The sequence below is a fragment of the Jaculus jaculus genome, chromosome 5 (assembly GCF_020740685.1).
Source record: "Jaculus jaculus isolate mJacJac1 chromosome 5, mJacJac1.mat.Y.cur, whole genome shotgun sequence".
Lineage (NCBI taxonomy): Eukaryota > Metazoa > Chordata > Mammalia > Rodentia > Dipodidae > Jaculus > Jaculus jaculus.
The window spans coordinates 12320243-12343592 of NC_059106.1; the positions used below are offsets into that span (position 1 = coordinate 12320243).

Genomic DNA, 23350 nt, shown 5'->3' on the forward strand with positions numbered 1-23350 from the left:
GAACTCATGATCCTCCTACCTTGGCACTGGGGTTCACCACCACGCCTGCTTCATATTCCTCTTACAGTATCCATAGGTATATATTAAACAAGTGGAGACATCTTCAATTGTAACTCTTCAATCACTAGATTTATACAAGATAAGCTTTAATATAAAATTCAACACTAGCTGGGAGTGGTAGTGCACACCTTTAATCCCAGTACTCGGGAAACAGAGATATTAGGATTGTAGTGATTTCAAAGCAACCCTGACATAGTGAATTCCAGGTCACCCTGGACTAGAGTGAGACCCTACCTTGCAAAACAAAATTCAACACTATGTTCAGGTAGTTATAATCTGCTCTACAGTGAGTGACCTGGGACAACAGTTCTCTCTCAAAAAGTGTCCATCACACTACAATTGAAAATGAATCAATATCAGAACTGAAAGACAGGTAAATTAGGGTATAAGTCAATGGACCTAAGCTGAGGATGTGGCTCACTGGTAGAATACCAGGCTTGAAAAGGCCAAATTCAAAAAAAGAAAAAAAAAAAAAGAAAAGGCCAAATTCAACTATCATCATAGAGTCCCAAAAAGTAAGGACTATAATATTTTTGTTTTGTGTGTGTGTGTGTGTGTGTGTGTGTGTGTGCGCAAGTTGTGTGTGATGTATGCACAAGTGTGTGCAGTTGCATACACCTCGTCCATACACATAGGGAGACCTCCATTACTGGTTCAAATTGTTTCTCAACCTGGAGATGCCCTGTTCAGTCATACTGACTGACCAGCTAGCCCCAGGGTTTCTTCAGTCTCCACTCCTGATAGGGCCGGTCACAAGCCCATACAGCCTTGTTCATCTTTTTATGGACACACTGGAAATTGAAGTCAGGAGGTCTCAGAAACTCATGCTAGTGTAGCAAACAGCCCCTGAGCCATTTCTTCTGCCCCCCCTTTTAATTCATTTTGTTTATTTTTATTTATTTGAGAGCAACAGATAAAAGAAAGGGGGGGGGAGCGAGGGAGAGAATGAGAGACAGAGGTAGAGAGAGAGAATGGGCATACCAGAGCCTCCAGCCATGGCAAACGAACTTGACATGCATGGCGTACATGGGGGTCCTAGGGGAATCAAGTCTCAAATTGGGGTCCTTAGGCTTCACAGGCAAGTGCTTAAACATTAAGATATCTCCAGCCCCACTTCTGCCCTTTATTTGTTTTATTTTTGCCTGAGGAAAAATCACACTCTATAGCCCAGGCTGTCTTTGAACTCACAGTGATCCCTTACCTCTGTATCTCAAGTGCTGAGATTAGATTCATACACCATCATGCCCAATTCCTTCTATCTCTTGCTTTTTATTTGTTTATTGTTTATTTATTGTTAGTGGGGGGGGGAGAGAGACAGAGAGAGAAAAAATGGGTGTAGGGCCTTCAGCCACTGCAGATAAACTCCAGATGCATATACCATGATGTACATCTGGCTTATGTGGATTCTAGGAAGTTGAACCTCGGTCTTAGGCTTCGCAGGCAAGTTCCTTCACTGCTAAACCATTTCTCCAGCCCTTTTTAAAAATAGTCTCATAAAGCCCAAGCTAGCCTTGAGCTCCTGATGCACCTATCTCTACCATCTAAGTGCTAGTATTATAAACTTACACCACCATGTCCAACACAGATATGGTATTACTATAAAAGCTTTCCTCCAGCTGATAGTTCTATACTTTTTTTGTTCCCTGAGGTAGGGGGACTCTAGTCCAGGCTGACCTGAAATTCTCTATATAGTCTCAGGGTAGCCTTGAACTCACGGTGATCCTCCTACCTCTGCCTCCCAAGTGCTGAGATTAAAGGTGTCTGCTACCACACCAAGCTTGTTTTACATTTATTTTTTACAAAAAGTCTTGCTAGGCATGGTAGCCACATGCCTTTAATTCCCAGAACTTGGGAAGCAGAGGCAGGGGGATCAATGTGAGTTCAAGGCACCCTGAAACTACATAGTGAATTCCAAGACCCTACCTCAAAAAAAATTTTTTTTTTCAATATTTGAGGAAAAAAGTGTGTGTGTGTTTGGGGGAGGGGCGAGGGGGACAAAAGGACCTCCTGTTACTACAAATGAACTCCAGATACATGAGCCACACTTCATGCATCTGGCTTTAAGTGGGTGCCAGTGAAGCGAACCCAGGAAGTCAGGCTTTACAAGCAAGCGCCTTTAACTGCTGAACCATCGCTCCGGTCCCAGTTTTACATTCTTAATGTGAAACCTTCTGGTGGTAACACATCTTTATCTATCACTCATTAAGTAATAATACCAGTAACAAAAGCTACAGTGAAACAGCAGTATGGTGGTGGCTAGGAGGAAACAAAGTGGACGTGCGGAAGTACAAGTATACAGTATCATACAAACGTTCTCAAGAATTACTCCTACTTTAAATACTAAGTCACAAATTAAAAACGGTGGATCAGCAATGACACGAGAGAGCCTGCCTTTGGGTTAAGTTTCCAAGTCAGAATCACATCTCACCAGTTAATTTAAAAACTTGAAAAAAAAAAAAAGAGACTTTTCTTTAAAAAAAAAAAAAAAAAAAAGAATGGTGGATCAAGCCTGAATCCCCGAACTTAAGAGGCAGAAACAGAAAGACCAGTCTGGCACACCCTATCTCAAAACCTCAAAACAAACAATAAGTCAATAAGCTTTTTAAAATAAAACCAGCTTTAGCCTGAAATAGAAAATATACAATTGAGTATACATGAATTCTAAATGATGAAGGTTTTAGGAAGTCAAGATATCTAAGAAATCCTCAGAAATGGTATTGTAAATAACAACAGGTGTGATGGTGCACACCTTTAGGATCAATAAATTTGAGGCCATCCAGAACTACATAGGGAATTCCAGGTGAGCCTTGGCTAGAGTGAAACAAAAAAACAAAACCAAAACAGTGCCTGTGGTGGGGGAGGGGAGAGTAAGCAGCTAAGGGATTTCTTAGAAAGAGTAACACTGAGTCTAAGATGACATCTGTGCACAGCAAGAATAGGTGATTCTCAAACCACAGTAAAAGAAGAGATTTATATTGTGTACCTAAGAATTACTGTATGAAAAAATACAGAGTAAAGCATCTAAAATCTGAAGAGCAGAAACACTGAGCTAGGAGATGTCCAGTGGATAAACAGCAAGCGCCCCCCATAGAAGCTTGGAAGACTTGGTGGACTTTTTTTTTTAAATTAATTTATTTACTGATTGATTTGAGACCAACAGAGAAAGAGGCAGACAGAGAGAGAGAGAATGGGCACCGCCAGGGCCTCCAGCCACTGCAAACGAACTCCAGACACGTGCGCCCCCTAGTGCATCTGGCTGACACGGGTCCTGGGGAATCGAGCCTCAAACTGGGGTCCATAGGCTTCACAGGCAAGCAGCTAACTGCTAAGCCATTTCTCAAGCCCCATGGTAGACTTGTGTGTCTCAGTATGCTGGCACTGAGGCAGGAGGCAGAGCACAGACAGGAGAGCACAACGGAAGCTTGCAGATGAGCGGGCCAAGTGAAGACAGCAACAAACAACAAGAGACCCTGCCTCATGAGTAAGAATGCAAGAACCATGGCCCAAAGCTGTCCTCTGACATCCAAACAAACGCCACTTGCATTCACACACACATGAACACACATCATACACACATACTGAAAATTTTAAATAAACATTCTTTCAAAAAGTGAAACCACCAGGCGTGGTGGCACATACATTCCTTTAATCCTAGCACTTGGGAGGCAGAGGTAGGAGGATTGCTGTGAGTTCAAGACCAGCCTGGAACTACAGAGTTAAGTTCCAGGTCACCCTGGTCCAGAGTGAGACCCCACTTCAAGAAACCAAACCCCCCCAAAGGAAGTGAACCGACTAAGATTATCTTCCTTCAAATAATAAACTGAATACAGTTGATTCAATGGCATTAATATCAGATATAATAACAATGCTATAACTAGTTTAGGGCAAATATATTTAATTCAGAATAAACACCAAATGCTCTAACGAAATAAGCAAATATTAAAATTTGCTAAATTAAACACTAAATGTGTCAATCTTAGACATAAACTAGTATCATTTACTTAAACAATATGCTGAGGTATAAAGTAAGCACGGGCTGGGGAGATGACAAAACAGTTAAAGGTGTTCCCATGAAGACCTGGAGAAATGTCTTAATGGTTAAGGTGCTTGCCTGCAAAACCTAAAGACCTAGGTTTGACTTCTCAGAACCATCACAAACCAGATGTACAGGTGGCACATGCATCTGGAGATTGTTTGCAGTGGCTAGAGGCCCTGGTAGACCCATTCTTCCTCCCTCCCTCTCTCTTTCCCCCTTTCTCTTTAATAAATAAATAATAAATAAGAAAAAAAAATTTAAGGTGCGCCAGGCTGGAGACATGGCTTAGCAGTTAAGGCACTTGCCTGACAAGCCCAAGGACCCATGTTGTACTATCCAGATCCCACATAAGCCAGACACACAAAGGTGAGGCAAGCACAAGGTTGCACATGCCCAACAGGTGGCACAAGTATCTAGAGTTTGAATGCAGTAGCTGAAGCCTTGGGAAATAAATTCCTTTCAGTGTCTCTTAAAGAAAAAAAAATTATAAAGGTGTTCTCATGAAAAGCCTGACAGCTGGGTTCTATTCCCCAGCATCCATATGTGTACCCTGATGCAATCACGCACGCATGCACATGTGCAAATAAACTTTTAAAACAGATGCAAGCAACATAAAAACATTGGCAATCAGCCCCAACCTATGCTGCTCCTCTTCTGAAGGAGTTACTGGCCAAGTCAGAGGCAATGTGCTCAATCTACCGGAACTCCAAATGTCCAGACATTCTATGAAGATAGCAAATAAACCAACACGAGATTTTTTCACACATGCCAAGTGCATGTGTGCACAGACACACTCTTAAGCTAGTCACCTTTTATTTTCTATTTGTTTATTTGCAAAAGAAAAGAGAAAGAGAAAATGGCACACACCAGGGCCTTTAACTGCAAACTCCAGACGCATGAACCACTTTGTGCATCTGGCTTCCCATGGGTGCTGACAAAGCAAACCGGGGTCATCAGGCTTTGCAAGCAAGTGTCTTTAACTGTTGAGTCATCTCTCCAGCTTGCTAGTTATCTTTTAAAGAAAAATTTACAAAACTAACTATGTTGAAATAATTTGTCTCCTGAATTAACAAGAAACTGTCAAATTTTCAGTTTGATATTCTACTTCTTGTAATACAGAAAAAAAGTGACAGTTTCACAAGTACTACTAAAAATCAAGCACTAAAGCAGACATGTAAAATCCGTGGTGGTTCTCTCTTTCTCTCTGCCTCTTCCTATGTCTCTCTCTCAAATAAATAAATAAAATAAAAATATTAAAAAAAAAAAACCAAGAGGGCTGGGGAAATGGCTTAGCAGTTAAAGCATTTGCCTGTGAAGCCTAAGGACATTGGCTCAATTCCCCAGAACCCAGGTAAGCCAGATGCACAAGGGGGCACATGTGTCTGCAGTTTGTCTGTAGTGACTGGAGACCATGGCATGCCCATTCTCTCTTTCTGTCTCTTCCTCTGTCTCTCTGTATCAAATAAATAAATTTAAAAAAAAATAAGTAAAGTATTTAAAATCCTTGGCGGTAGACAATTAGGTACAGTTTAACTAGAAAAAAATGTCCACGCCGGGCTGGAGAGATGGCTTAGCAGTTAAGCGCTTGCCTGTGAAGCCTAAGGAACCCAGTTCGAGGCTCAGTTCCCCAGGTCCCACGTTAGCCAGATGCACAAGGGGGCGCACACGTCTGGAGTTCGTTTGCAGAGGCTGGAAGCCCTGGAGCGCCCATTCCCTCTCTCTCCCTCTATCTGTCTTTCTCTCTGTGTCTGTTGCTCTCAAATAAATAAATAAAAAAATTTTTTAAAAAGTCCATGCTTTTAAAAAATTTTTATTTATGTGAAGCTGGGCATGGTGGTTCATGCCTTTAATCCCAGCACTTAGGAGGCAGAGGTAGGAGGGTCACAGTGAGTTTGAGGCCACCCTGAGACTACAGAGTGAATTCCAGGTCAGTCTGGGCTAGAGTGAGACCCTACCTCAAAAAAAATAATAAAATAAATAAATCAGTATTTATTTATATGAGTGTGACAGACAGAGACAGAAAGAGGCAGAGAGAGAATGAGCACGCCAGGGCCTCCAGCCACTGCAAACGAACTCCAGCTCCGTGTGTCACCTTGTGCATCTGGCTAACATGGGTCGGGAAGAATTGAGCCTCTAGGTCCTTAGGTTACACAGGCAAGTGCTTAACCACTAAGCAATCTCTCCAGCCCTATGCTTTTTTAAAAAAAAAATTTTAATATTCCATGTGCATGTAGACAACAAATCTAAGAACTCACTTCAGAAGTCTCCCTGAACGTATATATTTGCTTCGCTACTTCAACAATAAAACTAAAAGCTCAATTTCTGTAGTCTCTGCCTGAATCTGTCCAAGAATATTAAATAGAAATTTTCAGAAATAATTCATCAATGCTAGATTGTATATTATTGAGTCATGTGATAACACCTTGAAATGCCCTGGCTCTGTCTTGCCAGAGATATGAGAGCCTAGTGTGCCCACACTACTGTAAAACACCCGTCCTTAGTCCCTTGGCAGCCATCTTAGTCCTCACACTGCCTGTCACAGTGGCAGACCTCGTGTCTGTCTGTAATATTAAAGCTGCACTAAGAGAACAGTGAGGAAATAGCCAGCAGAGCACACTGAAGACACAACAAAGTATGCTGACATGGTTCACACTACAGCATCAGTGTTCTCACAAGACTGTTCTGCCTAGTGACATCAAGAGGATTTTGGTTTGTGTAAGCAGACTCTTTTATTTATTTATGGGGGGGAGCGGAGAATGGGTACACCAGGACTTCTAGTCAACACAAACACTAGACACATGCAACATCAGTGCATGTGGCTGTACTGGGGAATTGAACCTGGGTCCTTAGGCTTTGCAGGCAAGTACCTTAACAGTTAAACCATGTCTCCAGTCCCAATACACCCTTTTATGTTTGTTTGTTTGCTTTGTGTTGTTTTTTTTGTTTGTTTTGTTTTCAGATAGGAGCTCACTCTAACCCAGAATGACTTGGAACTCACAGCCTCCTGAGTGCTGGGATTAAAGGCATGCACCAGCATGCCTGGCTAATATACTCTTTTCTGTTCCATATAACAATGAAATCAGGGCTGGAGGGATGGCTTAGCAGTTAAGGCATTTGCCTGCAAGGCCAAAGGACCCAGGTTTGATTCCCCAGGACCCATGTTAGCCAGAAGCACAAGGGGGTACATGCATCTGGAGTTTGTTTGCAGTGGCTGGAGGCCCTACCACAACCGTATTTCACCCCCCAAAATAAATAAATAAATAAATAAATAAATAAATAAATAAATAAAACATTTTTTAAAACAACAACAACAATGAAATCACCTAACAATGCATTTCTCCTTATATATCCTGGGGTTAAGCAATGTATGGATATACTTCTAAAGTATAGTCATTTGTTTATTCATTTGAATAAAATTAAATTTTAACAGTCACAATAGAAAAGTTTTAGTTTATGACATGAATCTAGTTATACACATCACTTAACAAAAGGGACACACTCTCGGAAAAGTATCAGTAAGGAATTTTGTCACTGTACAAATATCCTTAGAGTATATTTACACAGAGCTAGGTAGGACAGCTTTCCAGATGCCTCAGCTAGTATAATCTATAGGAGGCAAATATTAGCCTTAACATTATTATGTAGCCCGTGACTACCATAAATACTCCTGGTACATAAAAAAGTCATACTAAGGGCTAGAGAGATGGCTTAGTGGTTAAGGCACTTGCCTAAAAAGCCTAAGGACCTAGGTTTGATTCCCCAGTGCCCAGTTGCACATGGTGACGCATGTATCTGGAGTTTGTTTGCAGTGGCTAGAGGTACTGGCACACCCATTCTTTCTTCCACCCATTCCCTTTCTCTATCTCTCCCCCTACCTCAAATAAATAAAACAAATAAATCATATTAAACGGGGCGTGGTGACACACAACTTTAATCCCAGCACTTGGGAGGCAGAGGTATGAGGGTTGCTATGAGTTTGAGGCCAGTCTGAAAGTATAGAGTGAATTTCAGGTCAGCCTGGGCTAGAGAGAGAAACCCTACTTTGAAAAAAATTAAATTAAAAATTACAAAGTCATATCAGGGCAGGAGAGATGGCTTAGCAGTTAAGGCTCATGCCTGCCTAGCCTAAAGACCCAGGTTCAATTCTCCAGGTCCCAAGTAAGCCAGATGCACATGATAATGCATGAGTCTGGAGTTCACTTGCAGTGGTTAGAGACCATGGCACACCCATTCTCTCTCTCTCTCTCTCCCTCTCTCTCTCTCTCTCTGTCTCAAATAAAAATAAATCTTAAAAAAATAAAATAAAAGTCATATTAACATAAACATTAAAAGACTAATACCAAAAATATAATTTATTGTATAAGTACTAGTCTAAAAACAAAAGAAAAAAAGACTTAACAAAGTGTCTTGTACACAATAGATGTTCCAGAAACATTTGAAGAACTAAGATTTTTAGTCAAAAGGTGTAATCTCCAGAGTATGTCAAATGTATACCTGAATTCATAGAAATATAACAGCATCTAAAACCAACAAAATTCAGAAATCTAAATCATCAACAGATGTCAGGTGAAAAGCCAAATTTTTACTTAGTTTCTCAGTAATTACGTCAGTCTACAACAGCATCAGGTATACTTCAAGGATGTACTTACATGCACAGAAATATAATCCTCTCTTAGTATATTCATCCAGGCTCAGTTGTTTTTCGTCCCTCTCTATTTCAATGCTTTTATTTAAATACTACAATAATTAAAAAATTGGTTGCACTTACTTAAAATAAACCACTGACAATGCATATATATTACTTCTAAGAAATAAAACTGAGAGCCAAGATTATGCCTACATAACCTAGGTCCCAGGGGCATGCAAAAATCCCACTGTGACTCACCAGTCCCAACAGAATCAGTCAAGTACATGCTACTTATCACACATAGCACAGCTGAGCCAGTCTGGGATTTTACAACCTGTTGTTAGCATTTCTCCAGTCTTATTTCTGCTACACACATACACACGTGTGTGCACTCTCTTTCTCTCTCTGTACATACTCATACACTCACTCTCTCCCCCAAAAGGTTCAGCCAACATACCACCTACACAACACTAGGGGCCATCTTCCCAAAATTCATATTGCCTGCTCATTCACCAGCATTTGGTATAGCAAAAATACTTTTCCCTAGAAAAATTTATTTTTCCACAGTAAGAGCAGGAAGATCAAAAATATTACTTTTTCCCAAAACTTTCCATTTGTAGGGTCTCTGAAGGAGGCAGTACCATTTTTTAACAATTCAAATAGCAACGCACTATATTTTATCAGTAAAATTTACATTCAAACATAGAAAGAAAAATTTGTAGGAGTTCATCTACCAAGATGCACCGTAACCAGAACAAACATCTTACCCAGATTTCGCTTTTTCTTCCTCAGCTTCTACCTTGATGCCCAGGCAGTCCTCCACCCTAGCTGTGTGGTCATCTTTATCTTCCAGGTTTTCCTTTTCTTCTAGTTTTGTTGTGCATGCTTCTTGTTCTCGATCAAATAGGGCAGGTGTGGACTCTAATATACTTTTTTTACCTCCCTAGAAAGACATCATAACAATTCAAACCAACCATAAAATGTTTCAACCTCATCCATAAATCCTAACTGTAAGCCAACAGAATTAATGGACCATAATATGGATGGAGTATTGGGTTTTAATTCAAGAGGTTCCCACACATCTTAAAAGCATTTTACAAAAGTTCTTTGGACAGTTGTTGCAATACAACCATTGGAAAGGAGGGCATGAGGGTTTAAGATGCAGCTATGGGAAGAGTCAAGCCTCAGCACCTCAACACAAGCAATGCAGTGCTGACTAAACAACATGCAAGCAACGACCTACCATGCCACACAGTAAGTTCACAGGCTCTGGGAACTGCACACAAGATACAGCCCAAAGCAACACAGGACAATGAGTGTTAGATTTACCAAAGAAGGTTTGACAGTCTCCTTTCCTTCCATTCCGTCCTCTGGCTTCTGTTCATTCAGTACCCCGTCTTTGTCCTCGTCAGTGCTGCTTTCTTTGATCTCTGTTTCACTTTCTTCCTTAACTTTTATTTCTTTTACATTCTCACAATCTTTACATGGCTTGTTAAGAACTTTCTCTGGCAATGCCATCTGAAATTCAATGTGTGCTGACCTACAATACTCCTCAAAACCATATAAATATCTGGAAACATGAAGACAAATTTAGAAATGGTTAAAAAAAAATGCACTGTATTAGTACAGAGTGTAGGCTTTGGTAGGGTTGCTCCACCCCCATTTCTAAACTTTATGAACTTTTAGAACTTTATGAAGTGCCCATGCTCCGTATTCTCTGAGATGGTACTTCTTGCTGCTACAAGTTAACTGCCAGAATAGAAAGGAACACCACAGAGCTTCAAATAATCCTGACTCCACCACCCAATGCCTTAACCATGCTGGGATCACAGATGCGTGAAGAGGAGGAACTGAGTCTGGGCTGTAAGAAAAGTGCCACCTCCCAGCCCCCACCACCATTTTTTAAAACATATTTTTTAAACTTACTCATTTGCATGCAGAGTGAAAGATATAGAGAAGAAAGTTGACAGAGTGAGAGACAGAGAGAAGATATGAGAGAGACAGAGAGAGAATAGGCATACCAGAGCCTCTTGCCACTGCAAACCAACTCGAGATTCATGTGCCACTTTGTGCACCTGGCTTTATGTGGGTGCTGGGGAATCAAACCCAGGTCATTAGGCTTTGAAGGCAAATGCCTTAACTGCTGGAACATCTCTCCAGCCCATCACCACCATTTTTTAAGATAAGGTCTTACTACATAAGCCACACTAGCCTCCAGATTATAGATATGTACCACCACATCTGCCTTATATTTTCATTTGTGTTGCCACACACACAATTCATTATATTCTAGTTAGTTTCCCAGGCCCCATGTCCTTTCTTTAAAACAAGGTCTCATTATATAGCCCTAAATCAATATTCTACTCCCTCAAACTTCCAAATTTTGGAATTACATATGTGCAACAACATACACAGCTTCCTCCCAATCTTTTAAAGCCTAATAAAACATCAGGAAAAAAAAAATCGATTGAAAAAGAGGCCAAGGGCTAGAGAAGAGTGAGTGAGTGTCTGCATAGCCAAAAGACCCAGGTTTGATTCTCTAGTGCTCACGTAAGCCAGGTACAAGGTGATACCATGTGTCTGCAGTTTGTTTGCAGTTCCTAGAGGCCCTGGAATGCACATGCTCTAACTGCCTCTTCCCATCTCCTAAGTAAATAAATAACACATTTAAGACCAAGAAAAAGAAAAAGAAAAAGAAAAAGAAAAAGAGATCATGAAGAGTGAAACAACAAGCACACATCTAAATATAAAACAACAAATAACAGAAGCTGCTAGAAATCTTAGCTATTATAATTATTAGTCATAGCATCTGTTTGTTGTCTTTCTCACATGCAAGGCACTGGGCACTATAGTAACCCTTAAACTACACAGCACTCCAAGAGGCCACTAGCTTCTAGAAAAGCCCACTGCAGAACAAGGCTGAAGACCACTGTGAATGGTCAAAGAGCACAAACAAGTAACAGACAGCAGAACTCAGACTTCATCTGCATGTCTCAGACCATACACCATGAGCTTTGAACTTCTATGCAGGAGAGCACAAATGGTCTTAGTTCAAAGGCCTTCTCTCTTTTCTATTTAAGCTGGGTGTTCTGACATACACATTTAATCCAAGCACTTGGGAGGCAGAGGTAAGAGGATTATCCTGAGTTCAAGGCCACCCTGAAACTAAGTACACAGTGAATTCCAGGTCAGCCTGGACTAGAGCGAGAGACCCTACCTTGATAAACCAAACACAGACACACACAGACACACACACACACACACACGAGTGACAAGGGTCTCTGTTGCAAATGAAACACCAAATTCTTATACCACTATTTAGATCAGGCTTTATGTGAGTGCTAGGGAAATGAACCCTAATGAGAGGCTTTGCAAGCAAGCACCTTTAACTACTGAACCATTATTGCAGTCCCTGACTTACTTTTTATAAGCACATTTCACATTATATCCTGCAGCTGAATTTAAGACAGGGATCCCAAGATCTTGATAGACTTGCTTCCAAACAGCTCCACTTTCAATCTAATGACAAAACAAAATTAAAGGGTGGAATTAGAGGGTGGATCAGTAGACACATTTTGATAGACAAAGCTGATAAAATGATATACATATGTTTAATGATTCTAGGCTCAAAGGAATCAAAGATATGTGGTAAGCTTTAAATTTAGTATATAAATAACAAATTTTAGTATCTAGCAAATCTCAGAAAGCTACAAGGCATGAAACACTGGGCCACTTGACTTTTAGTCCAGTTACAGGAAATATGACAGTATATGGGTTTCTAAATCAACTTCTAACAAAAACAGTAAAAGTGTTCAAGAACTTGTTCTCCCCAAACACTTATAAGCAAATAAATAAAGCAACTCTACTAAACTAAGTACAGCACTTCATTCTTCAGCAAGTTCTCAGGTAGATACAACATAGCAGTTTCATTTCCACTCAGTAGGGGTCAACCAATATGAACTGGAACTGTCCAAGAGATTAGGGCTATAAGGAACACTAAGACAGCTCTACTCTTGAGGAGAATATAGCTTAATGGAAAGGGGAAGGAGTGGAGAACTATTGTGACCACTATATATATGTCTTGACTCAGAGGACCTTCATGAAAGTTGACAAACTCAACATGAAATCAACACCTCATGTTAAAAAAAAATCTTTAATTCAAATTTAAATTCTATGATTCTAAATTATATTTTCATTATTCTTTTTCTTATATTCTCACTTACATTATCAAATCCCCCAAGTTTGTGTACAAGTCTGAATAACTTGAAAAGATTCAAATTTCTATACCCAAGTACAGGTCGTTTGTTAATAGGTGTACCTATTAAAGAAAACACAAAATATATTAGCATCATGTTACCTTTTTATCTAAAATCTCAAAGGATTCACAAAATAACAAAACTGCCATGTAAATGACAAAAAATCCTTTCCTATCTCAATTTATATCTTCATTTTCACATTTTATTAATTTGAAGACTTATCCATTTCATCTACAACCTTCCCTCTGATTAATTACAGAATGAATAGCAACTAAAATAGAATAAAATGTCAACAAAGCAAAGCTCTTAAAAATTGGAAAACTTAAGGGATGGAGAGATGGCTTAGCAATTAAGGCACTTGCCTGCAAAGCCAATGACCTCAGTTCAATTCCCCAGTAACCACATTAAGCCAGATGCACAAGGTGGCACATGCATCTGGAGTTTGTTTGCAGTGACTGAAGCCCTGGCGTAACCATTGTCTCTCTCACTCTGCCTCTTTCCCTCTCTCAAGTAAATAAACAAATAAAATATTTTTAAGATTTAAAAAAAATAACAACAACATGGGCTTGAGAGATGGCTTAGCAGTTAAGGCACTTACCAGCAAAGCCAAAGACCCAGGTTTCATTCCCCAGTACCACCATAAAACCAGATGCCAAATACGCAAGGTGGAACATGTGTGCCCATTCTCTCCCTCCCCCTTGCAAATAAATATTTAAAAAGCTGAAAACATGAGGCTGAAGAGATGGTTCAGTAGTTAAGGCATTTGCTTGCTAAGCTTGATGGCCCAGGTTCAATCCCCCAGCACCCATGTAAGGCCAGATGCATAAGCGGTACATATATTTGGAATTCATTTGCAGCAGCAAGAGGTACTGGTACACCCAGATTTTCTCTCTTTCTGCAATTTTATTAAAAATGAGAAAAACAGGGCTACAGAGATGCTTAGTGGTTAAGGCACTTGCCTGCAAAGCCAAAGGACCCAGGTTTGATTCTCCAGGACCCATGTAAGCCAGGGGCACATAGGGGTGCTAGAGTTTGTTTGAGGTAGCTAGAGGCTCTGGCACTCATTCTCATTCAATCTGCCTTCCTCCCCCCCCCCCCCACTCTCTCTCAAATAAATAAAAAAAATTTTAATTAAAAAATTAGAAAAGCAAAGTTTAGTTGACTTAAAGAAAGTAAAAAGATATCTAATGTGCAAATGTTTCACAGTGAGTTCCTTCCTGTGACACTTTGTTTCTGACTCACTCACTACCTCTCTAAACAACTGTAGTACAGCTCTAGCTTTCATTCTGGTGCAGGAAAATGCAAGGCAAGTACACGATGTGTAACTACCATGGGGCAGAGGAAACAGCAGGGCAGAACAGGCTATACTCCATGCCTTTCCAAAATATATAATGGACTAACATAATTTATCATTCTTCTCCAATTAGACTGCACTCATTTTTTTACACATTTTCATGGATCTTACAGATACTATAATAAAGAGCAAACCTCTTATGGGAAGTCTCCATTCACAAAGGAAATCAAAAATATTTTATAAGATATCCATTCTGAAATCACCATTACCACCTATGGGTGCGGAAGGTGAAACCTACAACCAGGTCCTACACAGCACCTGCATTACAGACTGGCCCCCAGAGCGTTGTGCACTGTCAAGATGAACCATGTTCTCTGTGCTTCCCTTCCAGTAACTCTCCCCACACATTCTCCTAACATACACAAAGTCAGCTCTGACAAGCTGCTGAGCAGGAATGATGGGACCAGGTGATCTCTCTAAGTTTAAAAGGCCAGCATTCATTTTTCTTCCCTTGTCCTTATGCTTCTTTGTTTTTATTTTTTTTTCCTTGAACTTGTGGAGAGTAAACCCAGGTCTTGACATGCTAGACAAGTCCTCCACCACTGAATTATGCCCCTAGCCCTCTTCTATTTTTACACCGAGACAGGGTCTCAGAAAGCTGCCCCAGTTGCCTTCACCTTGATATACCCCTGAGTAGCTAGGTCACATGTCTTACCCACCAGACCCAGCTCAGTCCTGACATTTCTTTTTTAACACTAAGCAGATTCAGTAAAGATGGGCCCAGCTTGCAGTCAGTATCTTTTCAAAAGGGGAGGTTGAAACAGACTCACTCTCTACTGCAGACTAGTGAAATTCATAATCCTCCTGCCCTGCCTTCCTAATACTGATATTACAGACATGCAGCCCAATGCCCAGTTCACATGTCTGTTTCTGATAGCTGCTGGGTTTAATTCTCTTCTCTATGTGGCTGGATCATAGTGCCCACAAAAGGTCGTGATCTTTCTGGCTCTGTCATTCGCACAACCTGAACATATGAAGCTGACTTTGGAGAGACATTTAGTAAAGACCTATGTATAAGTGCTAATAAAACAGTATTGTGACTGTCATTCTGGTATTGTTTCCTAAGTGATAATTATTTAATGTGTCACACACATGTGGTAGGGGGACTGGCAGAACAGGATACAAGTAATATCTATGGGAATTTCCAAATATTTTACTGCACTTACTCCATGACAGGAGTGTAGGCGATATTCCACAAATGGCAGTTAAAAAGATCATGGGCTAGAGAGATGGCTTAATGGTTAAGGCGTTTGCCTGCAAAGCCAAAGGACCAGGTTCAATTCCCAAGGACCCACATTAGCCAGATACACAAGTTACAGTACACATGTCTGAAGTTCTTTTGCAGTGGCTGGAGGCCCTGGCGTGCCTATTCTCTCTCCCCCCACTCTTTCTCTATTAAATAAATAAATAAATAAGTTTAAAAAAGCAAGACCTTAAGTGTCAGTAACCAAACTTAAAGGGTGACATGATCTCACTTGGTAGCCCAGGCTGTCCTAAACTCATATAGACCAGGCTGGCCTTGATCTGTCTGCCTCAGCCTCCCAAGTGCTGAGATTATAGTTATGCAAGCCACCACAACCAGCTCTGAATCTTTTGAGGTAGGGTCTCACTCTAGCCCAGGCTGCCCTGGAATTTACTATGTAGTCTCCGGCTGGCCTCAAACTCATAGCAATCCACCTATCTCTGCCTCTCCTGTGCTGGGATGAAAGGCATTATGCCACCTTGCTTGAATGAATCTTAATGTTTTGAAAAAAAATTTTTTTAATTTGCACACATGCATGTGTTTGGGCACACCAAGGATTCTTGCTACTGCAAACACACACTAGCCACATTTTGCTTCAAGCCTACATAGGTACCTTGGGAATTGAACTGCAGGTCATCAGGCTTGGCAAACACATACCTTGAACCACTGAGCCATCTTCCTAGCCCCTAAAACTTAGTTTTAAAGTATTATCTCATTAATATAGGTATATATTAGTACTGACTAAGGATGAATAAAGTACAAGTACTCACCTCTATCTTCCATAAATTTATACAACTGCTGAAGAAAATTCTCCCTTTCTTCTGGAAATGGTTCTATTTCTTCCTAATTGTAATCAAGAAGAAAAGATATTATTTTCCTGAGCTCGTGATTTTAGTAATAAAAGCAGGATTTCCTGACAACAGCAAAAACATCATTAAAATACTTCAAAGATGGTATACAAAATAGGTAAGCTGTCAAAACCAGGTAAATCTAAATGTTTATGCTACATAGAAAAATATACCTTAACAGGTATACCAACAGAATTCCAGGTATAGATCCTCATTTTAACAAAGGACATTAGTGAAACTGTTCATGAATTTTGTAATGGTAGGAGAGACACACTGTTCTTATGAGGGTCATGGGCTCACAACACCTACTCTCATTTATACTAAAACTGGGCTAGGGTCCGTCTAACATCAAACCTGATTTAATTACTGATCCTCAAGGAGATCAGTACGGATCCCATTAGCTGTCAGTAACCTTTATTACATACAGCCCCACTGTACAGTACGTCAAACTTACATTATCAGTCAAGTGGGGAACAAACTTGATCTACAATACCTGAAGATTCAGATTTAGGGAAATCTTCAAGTAATAAAATAGTTCCCCGATAAATTACAAGGGAGGGACTAGCTTCTTGCTGTGGCCAAGGGCTGAGGCAGTAGGAAGCTGGTCCTGAAGCAACCTGCAAGGAGCAGGGTAGGAGGTAAGACTGAGGAACTCACCAACTCAATGACTTTCATCCACTCACAAACACTGTCTAAGTACCTGTGTGCAGCACTGTGCTAGGTGCTGGAGCAAATAAAGAAGAGTAAGCTATGTGGGTAGCCATGGGAGAATGTGAGCAGGAATGATTCAAACACACAGTGAGCCTTTGCAGTTATTCTGGCTGAATTACATGGCTCTAATAGTAGTCAGGAAATCCACCTGACAATCTCAATTAATTCAAATGTGCTGTCAATTTGGAAAATTACATCCCTAATGCCAATGGGCTAATGAAACTTGCCCTTTATTTTAAGTACTCTTATAATTTCTCTTAAGTAGATAAATTATTTGGTTGGCAAGGAATAAATGACAACCATTAACCTGCTTGTAGTAAATTTTATTTCTAAGTTTAAACAGTTCACATGAAAGGAAACAATACACAAATCTAGGGAAATAATTTTTGACATTATTTTAAATGTCCATTGCAAAATATTCGACGTGAACCAATTTTATTTCTATTCCAAAAACATTAAGGTTTGTATTTAGAAAATATTTAAACTGGTTATCAGAGCTGCTTTTATAAAAACACAAATAAAACTAAAATCTAAGCAACGAAAGGTCTGGCAATTAATATTTACTAAAAATCCATTACAGCTTATGCACTATGATAGATGACCATGATAGATGGTGAGTAGGAGACAGAGAGGATCCCTGTCCTTGAACTTACAGAATGGTGGGAGAAAAAATGGGCAATAACTCTGGAGAATAATGCATGTAAACATAAATATGCATACATGACCAAAATGTACACAAAGAGAAGATGTACTTTAGATGAGCAGATGGAGCAATGAAGTCTCCTGACTCCCAAGTGGGTGCTAGTTTAGGAGACTGAGCAGAAGAGGACCAGGGTGAGCGGGGGAATAAGTGGAGAAGGGATGGGCAGAGGCACTGCTACATGTACACAGGAGAAGCACTGAGGTTTGAACTGGGACCTTCCACAGCACACAGCTCATAAAAATGGAGAGACAAGAGGCAGGGAGGCACAGACAGGCCCACCATCCTGGAACTTAACTTCCTCCCTCAGGCTTTAAGCAAAGTGTCCCTCCTTCATTTTAGTTTATCTGGTTTATTGTTGTTGGCCATGCTGCAATGGATGAAACCCAGGAGCTATGGGGTGCTAAGCAAGCCTTCTCCCATTAAGCTAATTCCTACCACTCATTTCAAGATTTAAAACAAAAAGAAGTCCTTGAGAATATTGAAGCAGGCCACTCTATACACTATCCACGGTCACACAACACGGCTCTAAAGCACAAGTTCCAAGGCAACTCCATTTCATTAGCACTATAGTATACACAACAGAATTTAATAACTGATGAAAAATCACTTTGATTTTCTCAACATATGAAACACAATTCACTTCATGGTTAAAAACAGTTGTTGTCACTATCTACAACAACCTTACGCAATAATTAATTTAACTACTTAGGTGTTTTTTGTTTTGTTTTGTCATCGTTTTGAGATAGGTTCTTACACTACCCCAGGCTGATGTAAAACTCATTCTGTAGCCCCAGGCTGGCCTCAAATTCACAGTAATCCTCCTACCTGAGATTAAAGGTGCTGCCACCACATCCAGCTACCCAAAAAATTTGGTGAAGTTGTTCAGTAAACTATTAAGAGTAGCTGTCACTGCCAGACCTAAAAAACGAGTCTAAAAAAGCCCTAGCTCCTTCATACAGATAGATTCACAGATACGTCCATTTGTAGTAGATGGAATTCTTCTAGACTCTATGAATCTGTTGATTTCCCTTTTATACTATCTGGCTAGGTATTTCAGTAAATATGCAGATATAACTTTCTCATGAGGTGACAGCTATCAAGTACACATAGTAAAGTGTGTAAAGTAAAGTGTGTTCAAGTATTCAGTGGACACTTCCTTCATAATCACTGATGACTAGGATGACAATACTAAATACTTTTTAATTTTACAAAATTACATCACTGTTTTTTTGTTGTTGTTTTGTTTTGTTTTTCAAGGTAGAGATGCTACAAACCTGGCAACCCTGCAATTCACTATGGAGTCTCAGGCTGGCCTGGAACTCATGGCAATCCTCTTACATCTATATTTTTAGGTAAGCAGGCCAACAGCTTAGTAGGATGAATATGACAAATTTTTATCATGAAATATTTCTAATACTACAATATTTGTGATTGATGACATTATGTCAAGTCGTAATGACTGTCATGTGTTATAAATGGTATCAACTGTTTTTGCTCACCTCTTCTTCACTGCTATTATCTTCCTTCTCTTTTTCATCATCTTCCTCCTCTTCCTCCTCTTCTGCCTCACTGCTAGAGCTATCCTCTTTCAGCTCTGTCTTCCAGTTTGCAGGGACAGTTCTACTTGTGTGGAATTCAAGCGCCTGGTCAAAGGCTAGAAGCAGACCGTAAGATATGTGAAGAGATTAAGACAAATGAGTTATCTACAAATAATAACATAGAGAGATAACTGTGTTGCTAATGTCATCTGTTGTTTGCTGAGTTCCCAACTCTGGGCTAAGGCATTTCACACAAGCAATGCATTTGGTCTTATCAATCCCATGCACCAAGGACCCATCATGAACAAACAGCCACCACTGAAAGTTACTTGGGTACAAAAAGCTCCAAGAGTAATTTTCTTGGTCCAAACAGAAATCAGGGTCAGATGACAACAACTAGAACCATATCAATCATAAATATGACTCAATAGTAGGAGGTAATGACTTGTATCTTCTCCAGAAATAATTAAGCAGAAGCAAGCAGAACATAGCATCTAGAAACTGACCAGAAAAATGTTCTCTACATTTCTAGCTTAGCCTGAATTGAAACTACACTTATAAATTATCTCAAACTGAAATTAGCAACATAAACTCCCCATCTATATTATACGGAAATAAATTATTAACCATTAATTCTTAATGATTTTGAGATGAGATACAGTTATTTGATCACAAAGGGAAAGAAAAAAATCAATGATTTACAATGCTAAAAACAAACTAACAAATGCAACTGTAGCATTATTTCTGTCAAATATACCTACTGCAGCCTTTTGGTTAGAAATGTGTATTTCATTTGAAAGAATAAAACTTATTTTTTAATTAAATTATTATATTTATTGGGGGAAGTACAGAGCCAAGGAAAGGCAACTACATGGCAAGAGATCCAACCTGGAGGCCCTGGGGGAAAAAATGTGAAAAGAAAAGTTCAAGGACCTCCTGCCATGTGGGGATAAAGGACCCATGGGGAGAGTAAGGGCTAGGGGGCCCTTCTTGCTGGGTCTGGGCTAGAGCCTAGGCTGAGGTCCTCCATTCTGGGCCCAGCTGAGGGAAAACCTCACACACAGCTGGAAGTCTAAGTGATCAGAGTACCTGCCTTCCCCTTTTAAGTATTTATAACTTTGTGGGGATGGGCTGTCTTCCCGCTCATGTGAACCAGAGGGCCAGCAGGTTGGTTAGGGATAGGGGCTGTCTCAGAAATAGGTTAGCTCTGGCACCAAGTTCTGGGGGCTGAACGTCACCAACCACAATGTTTAAATACTATGAAAGACCTCCTTTGCAGGAGAGGTCCTGGTTGTTGGTGGAAAAACAGGTCTAGGAAAGATAAGAAGTCAGATCATCTTTGATTTCTAGCTAGTTCAAACTTTCCTGGGCCTTTCACCTTCAGGTGTCCAGTCACCCTAACTCTACCCCCTCTCAAGGGAAGACACACTGCTGTTAAGAGGACAAGGAACTTTGACATCATGAACTATTTTCTGCTGAATGGGGCAAAAAGTTGTCTGTGGCAGTTAGACTCTCCCAGAGAGGGGAATTACTCTAAAGGACCCAGAAAGTGTATTGATGGAGTGCAGGAAAACAGTGTTGAAAGAGAATGTTGGGGTGAAAGAATAAAAGTAAAGAGTTAATGAAAAGTGAGCACACAGCAAACTAAGCACCTTCAAGGTTATCCTTCTTATGGACTTGTAGGCTTTGGGAAGCATTGGAGGAAACCCAGGTAGATGAAATTGGATTGTCTAGGGACCATCTAAGCATGTGGTGGCTGAGATTTTCTTCTAAAACTGTTCAACTGAATGGCACAGTAGTGTCTGACAGGGCCTGAACCTGTTTCTGTATGGTAGGGGGCCAGTACAAAAGTGTCTCATCAAAGCTGGGCACTCAGGAGGCAGAGGTAGGTGGATCGCTGAGTTTAAGACCACCCTGAGACTACATAGTGAATTCCAGGTCAGCTTTGACTAGAGCGAGACCCAACCTCAAAAAAAAAAAAAAAAAGTGTCTCATCAGGGCTGGAGAGATGGCTTAGCAGTTAAGCGTTTGGCTGTGAAGCCTAAGGACTCCAGTTTGAGGCTCAATTCTCCAGGACCCACGTTAGCCAGATGCACAAGGGGGCGCACACATTTGGAGTTCATTTGCAGTGGCTGGAGGCCCTGGCACACCCATTCTCTCTCTCTCTGCCTCTTCCTCTCTCTGTCTATTGCTCTCAAATAAATAAAAATATAAAACAAGAACAAAAAAAAAAGTGTCTCATCAGCCAGGCGTGGTAGTTCACGCCTTTAATCCCAGCACTTGGGAGGCAGAGGTAGAAGGATCTGAGCTAGAGTGAGACCCCACCACGAAAAAAACAAAACAAACAAACAAAAAAAGCGTCTCATTATCTACAGTGGTCTCATGACCTGGGAGCAAGACCAAAATACTGCTCTTTCTGCTCCAATGATTCCAATTGGCTTTGGCTTCTACATACATGATTAATACACTTAAAAGGAAGTAACACCAACCCACAGCTAGAAGTTCCTAAGAGATCAGAGAGCCAGAGACAATAAAAATTATTAGTTTTGCTTTTTTGAGGAAAAGTCTTGCTCTAGCCCAGACTGACCTGGAATTGACTATGTAGTCTCAGGGTGGCCTTGAACTCACGGTGGTCCTCCTACCTCTGCCTCCCAAGTGCTAGGATTAAAGGCGGGTACCACCATGCTTGACCCATGAAAGTTATTTTATTTTATTTATTTATTTTTATTTATTTTTTAATTTTTATTAACATTTTCCATGATTATAAAATATATCCCATGGTAAGTCCCTCCCTTCCCACTCCCATACTTTCCCATTTGAAATTCCATTCTCCATCATATTACCTCCCCATTACAATCATTGTAATTATATATATACAATATCAACCTATTAAGTATCCTCCTCCCTTCCTTTCTCTACCCTTTGAAAATTATTTTTGATCCCTTGAAACTAGTATTTACTAGGCATTAAGTCACAGTATTTTAAGAGATGGTAATAGGCTTTTCTCCTATTTTCCATGTATTTTTTCCTTTTTAAAATTTTTTTTTTTTTTAAATTTTCGAGGTAGGGTCTCACTCTAGCTCAGGCTGACCTGGAACTCACTATGTAGTTTCAGGGTGGCCTCAAACTCATGGCAATCCTCCTACCTCTGCCTCCTGAGTGCTGGGATTAAAGGCATAGGCCACCACACCTGGCTTCTCCATGTATTTTTTCACTCCAGATTATTACCCATAATTGTAAGCTTTAGGGGACAAACAGTATGCAAGATATGCATCTTCTAAGTATAAATCAGTTAGAACAAAACTTTAATAATGTAAAAAAATCTAAATTTAGAGTAAAATAAAAATAATCTTCAAAACCAAATGAGCAAGATTTGCACTTACCTTGTTTTAACAAGGCATCAGGCTTTGGTGCAGAATCACTGGTGATCTCATGGACATCTTTTCTAGGGACTGAAGTGCTGCATCATGTCATCATGAAGGTGAGAAAATGAAAAACTAAGAAACCAGCCAATTACATGACACAGAAAACCCCTACACGTACGGAAACACTGACATACACAGTGAGAATAGTTGCACACAGGGCTGCACATCCCCAATCATATGCCACCAGTGGGGGATCGCCCCTTGGTTATGTCTTACACCTGCTAGATATTTACTAAGCAGCAATTTGCTTCTCAATATCAGTCTCTTGACATACAAAAAGAACACTGGAAGCTATATGCTATGATATGGTAATGTCTGAATGACAGAAAAAACAGATCAACAGAGAAAAAAAGCTAATAGGAAAATCATTCATTGTTTCAGAATCATGAGAAATCATTTGTTTATATAACGCAAACGTTCCCCTACTGTTAGGATTAGTTTTGTAAATATTGTCAATAATGTTTTAAAATTTGGTCTTCATGGGTGGGACAAATGCTTAGTGGTCAAGACGCTTGCCTGGGAAGCCTAAAGACTCATGTTAAACTCTAC

The 23350-nt window shown here is 40.1% G+C and overlaps 1 protein-coding gene across 7 annotated transcripts in view; it reads right to left on the reverse strand.

Annotated features, from left to right (window-relative positions):
- Positions 1-23350, reverse strand: part of Arid4b (AT-rich interaction domain 4B) — a 147042-nt gene that overhangs the window by 43051 nt on the left and 80641 nt on the right. For all 7 annotated transcript variants that reach the window (XM_045149565.1, XM_045149564.1, XM_045149563.1 and 4 more), the window contains exons 10-16: positions 22760-22836; positions 19338-19492; positions 16347-16419; positions 12947-13041; positions 12145-12242; positions 10053-10293; positions 9491-9666 (exon numbers count right to left, since the gene is read on the reverse strand). In XM_045149565.1, the coding sequence (XP_045005500.1) occupies positions 9491-9666; positions 10053-10293; positions 12145-12242; positions 12947-13041; positions 16347-16419; positions 19338-19492; positions 22760-22836 (915 nt within the window). The remainder of the gene's footprint in view (positions 1-9490; positions 9667-10052; positions 10294-12144; positions 12243-12946; positions 13042-16346; positions 16420-19337; positions 19493-22759; positions 22837-23350) is intronic.